Here is a 6,861-nt window from a genome sequence, read left to right as displayed (position 1 = left end):
GGCTAAAAGCAGTATATACTGTGCGTAATTTAGGGACTGTGTCTAACATAAAGTGCCAGGGACGCTTTTCTGTCCCAGTCCGACCTTGGCGATAGACCCCCTTTTATGAGAGTTGTGTTTTAAGGTAGAACTCATGGTTTATGGTTTTTAATATTCCACAAGCATTTAACTGGGCACCTTCGGACAGAAACAAATGGATTTTATATTCACCATGTATAGGTGTTTGTTCGGAAACAAATTTGCCAACTTCTTATCACATGTCTTAATGTCCCATGAGCTCTAAATCTATTAATCATTTCTTGGGTTTTTTTCTCCTTTTTATGAAAACTTTACACACAACAGACAAGCCAAGAATGAGCAGATGGATCCTTTTTATTGGCAGGAAAAAAACATCCTGGAAAAGCAAAGAAGACAGGCGAACTCTGATGGACTTATAACCTCATGTGTTTTATTTATAAAGTAATAAATATGATGGAGTGTAAACAAACTGTACAGCGGCTGCACATGTCTTGCTCCTTTTGAGTCGGAAGTATTCTGTACAAGTTGCATGGAGTGATGGGTTGGTTCTTTAGAAGCACTTCCTGTGCACAATGGAGGGTCCAGCCTCATCATACTCTTGCTTGCTGATCCACATCTGCTGGAAGGTGGACAGAGAAGCCAGAATGGAACCTCCGATCCAGACAGAGTATTTACGCTCAGGTGGAGCAATAATCTAAAAAGGAAAAAAAAGAGAAAAGGAGAATTAGCAGAAGTCGTATATCACATCACTAAAAATCAAATTCTGTTCAGTAAACAACTGTGCGAAGGACCTTCGGTAATCTTAGAATAAATATCACAATCCTTTTGATACTTTGTCAATATCTTATTTTTTTCACAGAAATTTCTCCATTATGCTTGTGTGGCTTCGTTTCCGGTTAGTTTAAGTGTGTTTTTATCTATGAATGAGACTTGCAGTGCTACATTCTTGCTTTTAACTGAAATTCTGAAGAATGTCGTTCTGGAGGTGTTGTCTTTTATACTTTGTCAGAAATTTGTGTCTACTGATACATTGAAAATTCTTCCATTGCCTTGAGCCTGCATTCTATAATGTCCTCTTAACTTTATACCGCTTGTAAAAATGATGAGATCTTAATTTGTTTTGTGAAAGTAGATAACTCACCTTGATCTTCATTGTGCTGGGAGCCAGGGCTGTGATCTCCTTCTGCATTCTGTCAGCAATACCTGGGTACATGGTGGTACCACCAGAGAGGACATTGTTGGCGTACAGGTCCTTACGGATGTCAATGTCGCACTTCATGATGCTGTTGTAGGTGGTCTCATGGATACCAGCAGATTCCATACCTGGTGTTGGTAGAAAGTAATTCAAAGTACATTAGCAGATTCCCTTACTCTGAGTGACTGCGGAACAGGTGTTGTTGTCTAAGACTGCTTTGGACACATTGTGCCAAATGGCGCCAACTGCTTGCAAAATATGTCATCCGGAACAGGTGTCAGGGTCTTAAAGTGATAAAGAGGTTTTTTTGTTGGAGCCGCAGTTTGTGTTGGCACAAGGGGGTGGTATGAGAGTCCATTAACTCTCTTGAAAATAAATCTACACTTAACTAGACTGGATTTTATAATTCCCTGTCAAAGATATGTCTGCTTATGTTTTGGAAAGTGTAGAAGTGTGAGATCAGATACAACATGAGTGAGTGTAACATTGTTACTGGTGAACACGTAGGGCATAAACAAAACTGTTTCTCACCAATGAAAGAAGGCTGGAAGAGGGTCTCAGGGCAACGGAAACGTTCATTTCCAATAGTGATGACCTGACCGTCGGGCAACTCGTAGCTCTTCTCCAGGGAAGAGGAGGAAGCAGCAGTTGCCATTTCATTTTCAAAGTCCAAAGCTACATAGCACAGCTTTTCCTTGATGTCACGGACAATTTCACGCTCAGCTGTATTGAGAGATAAATATCAATATTAAACAAAAGACTTAAATTATTACAGTTTAATTGAATTCTCTAGAACTTCTCTAGACTTTTTATATTCTCCATTATCTACAGCCAATTACAGCTTGATTGGACCCTATCTGTTTTTTCTCTCTGTGGAATGAGAATCTCTAATTATAAGTCGACATTTCCCGTAGGCTACAAGCATTGCACTAGATTACAAATCTCTGAAAGATGTTGTTTTCTTTGACTCAGCACTACGTATGACACTGGGAAAAAGTCTATACTATGGATGCAATATCTTGCAATAGGCATAGTTTCTTCCTGCGCTTTGATTATAGAAAATTAAATGATTTTTTTCTGTTCTATTGTTGTGGACTGGCCCTATGGTGAATTTCTAGAAACCCCAAATGTACTGGAAACTTGCCTGTGGTCACAAAGGAGTAGCCACGCTCAGTCAGGATCTTCATGAGGTAATCAGTGAGGTCTCTACCAGCCAGGTCCAGACGCATGATGGCGTGGGGCAGAGCATACCCTTCATAGATGGGGACATTGTGGGTGACACCATCACCGGAGTCCAGAACGATACCTGATGAGCAGAAGAAGAATGAGAAGATGTTCCTGGTCAGACCACAGTGATGTATTTGCTGTGTCTTAATAGCTTCATGGCTATTAAACAGTTTTGCTTGACCTATCACCAAAAGACTTCACATTTACTTTGTCATGGACTGCTCTTTCATCCCTTGGGTTTTATTAAAAAAGCTACAATTTTCAAAAAAATCTAATGTATGTAAAAAAAAAAAAAAAAAAAGAAGAAGCAGAGCTTCGTTGTCCTGCAGGGAAGGAGACCATGTCACCATGTGCAGAAATAACCCACAGGATCTGGCAACGAGTGACAGCAGCCTCCAGCCTTCTTGTGCAAGACAGATTATTACACTTGCAGCTACTTTCTTCATTCTTATCCGAGCACTCGATTGAAGGATTTGTAGGGGAAGAATATGCAGAGCACTCGGTGGCACGTCTCTCTATTTATATAACAGACAGATGTTTCTGCCCCTCTGCTCTCTAGAAGGCAAAGCAGGGTCATGTCTCTCACCCCCTCCTCTGAGAAGTGCTATTCTGGTAAATATAAGCCAGTATTTCTGTAACGCTAAATAGGCTGGATTCAGAGAGGAGATGCCTGTGTCACCAATGTAAGAAGATTAAGGCTTCCATGCATTCTGCTTGAACTTGTGATAAAATAATGTGACTTTGATGTATTAAAGGGGGTTGGTTAGGAATAAAAAGTAAATTTGCTAGGAATTTTTAACGCTTTCTTTTTTTTCATCTCGGGAATCTCATGTATAAGAAAATAAAACCAATGAATTCATTTTATCTCTTAAGCCCCAGAGGAGAATGCAGTAGAGTAGAATTCACAAGGACTTTGCCTTTATGAGGACTGTACATTTTAAGACGGGTATGGTGGAAGATGGTTAACCTGCCGATAAATAATTTACTTTTCTGTCAAGGTGCCATGTAATGTTTTGGTGCTGAAAACGTGGTATGAAAAGTACAAGCTGTGGTAAGGTGTGTTCTCACCTGTGGTACGACCAGAAGCGTACAGAGACAGCACGGCTTGGATGGCAACATACATGGCTGGGACGTTGAAGGTTTCAAACATGATTTGGGTCATCTTTTCACGATTGGCCTTGGGGTTAAGAGGGGCCTCAGTGAGCAGGGTGGGGTGCTCTTCAGGGGCCACACGCAGCTCATTGTAGAAGGTGTGGTGCCAGATCTTCTCCATATCATCCCAGTTGGTGATGATACCATGTTCAATGGGGTATTTCAGGGTCAAGATACCTCTCTTGCTCTGAGCCTCATCACCTACATATGAGTCTTTCTGACCCATACCCACCATGACACCCTAAAATAAAGAAGGTAGAAGTGCTGTTACATGAGCAGCAACAAGCAGAAATCATCAGAGCCCACAGAAGCTAAATTATTATTAGTTTCTTATTAAAACCTCTTCCCACGTCTGTGCTTAGAGTCTATAACGCCCTGGCTCGAACATAGTCACACAGAGCTCAAGGTGACACGAAGCCGTGAGTCACTTGGCACCGAAACCAGCTGGCCCTAGATAGAGTACAGGCTTTTCTTGTTTTGACCCTAGTGCGCCTGGGTCCAGCACATTCCCAGAGGGGGATTTGGCAGCATTCAGCAGTAAGTAATACTAATGGGCTGTTGGCAAAGCTTAATTTTAATATGCTCAGCTTCCCCTCATGAGTGTCGGGACTTTAATAACGCTTCTGCTAGAATTTCAGCTATGGCAAAACCATTCAGGGGCTGCCAACGTTGACAGCATAACAAGGACAAATTCACCCAGATTAGATACAGGAGTAGAATATGACAAGTCTAAGGACAGGCTCCCCTATTAATAACACTCTTTTTATCACTGGACCTCGTTCATACACCTCTGTCTTTATAGAGTGGAGCAAGAGGACATGCTCTGAAATATTTAACCATTTAGTGGTTTGCAATTTTCTCCCACCATTTAATATTAAGATACTACTGAGTGCAAAACAGTACATACCTGGTGACGAGGGCGACCAACGATGGAGGGGAACACAGCACGTGGGGCATCATCCCCAGCGAACCCAGCCTTCACCAGCCCTGATCCGTTGTCGCACACAAGGGCGGTAGTCTCCTCATCGTCACACATGTTGGCGGGTTAGGTTCTGCAAAAAACATGTACAGATTATGAGTCCTGTTCGCACATTCATAGCTTCGCCATATCCTGCCTTCCTTAAACTGGTCTTTAATTAAGACAAGAACAGTAATTAAGGATTTTACTGAATGAGTTTGTATAATAACAATTGGTGAGAGTTACCAGATCTTAAAATTAAATTGAGCTAAATCCATGTATCTCTTATAAAGAGTTCGTATTATGTCAAAAAAACTTAAACTTATATAAATAAGCAGTTTTACAGAAGATGTTTTAGACTGAAATATATTCTGTACTTGGAAAAACATACATATATATATATATATATACACACACACACACTAATATACACTTATATAGCACTAATAGAAAAATAGATTATTTCTTGCTATTCACAGAAACAATACAAACCCCAGAATAGAAGGTTCAATAAATCTGATTTAACGATTTTAGGTCCCTAAACTCTCTCTAATGGCGCATGGACAGACAATACGTTACTTGTTAAGTAAGGAGCCGATAATATAAATGAATTGTTAACTTCCAAAGACAAAATACTATTATAAAACAAGTAGAAACTTGTTAAACTTTTCCTTTGGGAATTGTGCTACATAATAAGACGCTGCTAAATGGTTAAAAGGTGGCTTTCGTGTTGCCCTCCCTCAATGCTATCACCCTAGGATCTCACGTGTCCTGAGCAGCTGTCAGCCCCAGACTGTCTATCACCCCCCACCCCTTGAAACACATGCTTGCAAAACAAGTTTCATATGATCCGTTTCTTAAGCCCATATCTGCTCACATATCCCAGCAGACTGCGCTTAAGCCTACCCTGCCATGTGAAGAACCATGTTTCTGAAAGCTCTGTAGCTATCACCCTGGGATACGCAAAGCTCGGTTATCACACGGGTGAGAAAACGTTGGGTCAATCACGTGTCCTTCATAAACGTGACCATGACAGCCCATCTCTTACCTATGTACTATATGGACATGTCTAAAAACAACCTGGGCAGAGACATGCAGATAAGGATACAAGTTATGTCACTTTTGGATTCCCTACCCATGGGTTCTCTCTTTTGCATATGCCTGCTGTTTTAGACACAGCTTTGGGCACGTCTATTTTTTACACTCTTCCTGAAATGCTTCTACTATTGTAAAATAAAGTATCTCCCAAATATACGAAGCAGGCAACGTATCCTGGAACAAAATACCAAAACAATCTATCCCTTCCCATCTATCTGGAGACCTCCAACTGCATGAACATAGACCACATAAACAATATTTCAGTGGCTGAAGCTCCTGGTGCCTAAGGAAGATCTGGAAAAAAGTTATAAGACTTCGCTAATTCCAATGGAGTCGAACAATAAATGAAAAAGAAAAAGCCTTTGACTTTGTCCCAAAAAATGTGAATACGCAGATCCAATAGGCTGAAAAGCACCAAAAAGCCACCTACAGGTTCCTGCGGGTACTTACCTGGTCAGCGCACAAGAGCTGGCTGCTGTGATTGAATTGGCTGGGTGCTTGGCTGGTGACTGAGCTGTCAATTTATACCCTGCCTAGAGAAGTGGAGTCAGTGGGAGCTCCACGGTGAAAGGCAGGCGGTCTGCCCTTATTTGGTAGCTTCTGGGCCATTGAGGAGCAAAGAAGCCATTAATGGAGTAGGTGAAGGGGGAGGGGATGGTCCATGGACCCCTTAGCCCATGTATGGAAGGTATGGAGGTGGGGAGAACACTACGAGGCATCGCCAAATAGGGATTCCCAAAAAAAAGCATGTCTGCAATGCTGGGCGACAAAAAAAAAATCACAATGAAAGAAATAGTTTGTAGAGAAACAAGGACCGCTGAAGGATCAGACAGGTGCAGGACAATTTGGCAAGGATAAGGGGGGTTAGTGAGAGGGAGCGTCAGGCTACCGGGGATCTTCAGAGAAGGGAGATTTGTGTGCTGTTTAAAGAATACTCAGGACAGGCGTTTAATTTGCCGGTGATTTGTACATTAATAATGAAACAAGCGCTGCATGGAGGGAATAATGTTTTATAAAGTACATAAAGAAGTTAGTGCCAGGTGACTTTAACATGCAGAAGTAGATTTTTTACCTTCCATTCAGCTAAGATGTTACAAAAAAATCACTGTCAATGTGTTTTTTTTTTTTATTTATAACTGTGTTATATAGAAAAAAAATGAATTCAACAAATAATTTTATATTGGAAACTCTACAAAAGTAGCGACAAACTCGT

General features: G+C 41.1%; 1 protein-coding gene across 1 annotated transcript; it reads right to left on the bottom strand.

The window, feature by feature from the left end:
- Positions 1-354: 354 nt before the first annotated feature.
- ACTC1 (actin alpha cardiac muscle 1) lies at positions 355-6,242 on the bottom strand. Its single transcript, XM_053474486.1, has 7 exons — positions 6,099-6,242; positions 4,500-4,644; positions 3,509-3,833; positions 2,358-2,519; positions 1,745-1,936; positions 1,160-1,341; positions 355-712 (listed from the first exon to the last, which is right to left on the bottom strand). Exons 2-7 carry the CDS (start codon positions 4,626-4,628, stop codon positions 569-571), a joined length of 1,134 nt encoding a protein of 377 aa, XP_053330461.1. The 5' UTR covers positions 4,629-4,644; positions 6,099-6,242; the 3' UTR covers positions 355-568.
- Between the last annotated feature and the right edge of the window lie 619 nt (positions 6,243-6,861).

This window comes from Spea bombifrons, chromosome 9, assembly GCF_027358695.1.
Source record: "Spea bombifrons isolate aSpeBom1 chromosome 9, aSpeBom1.2.pri, whole genome shotgun sequence".
NCBI lineage: Eukaryota > Metazoa > Chordata > Amphibia > Anura > Pelobatidae > Spea > Spea bombifrons.
Note: the sequence above shows the minus strand (reverse complement) of the source record. Positions and strands in the feature narration are given on the sequence as shown.

Coding starts and splice junctions, on each gene's coding strand:
- ACTC1 (XM_053474486.1), bottom strand. CDS start 4,628: ATGTGTGACGATGAGGAGACTACCGCCCTTGTGTGCGACAACGGATCA. Junction 3,834..4,499: donor TTGGTCGCCCTCGTCACCAG/GTATGTACTGTT, acceptor TCTTTATTTTAG/GGTGTCATGGTGGGTATGGG. Junction 2,520..3,508: donor CGCTTCTGGTCGTACCACAG/GTGAGAACACAC, acceptor TCTGCTCATCAG/GTATCGTTCTGGACTCCGGT.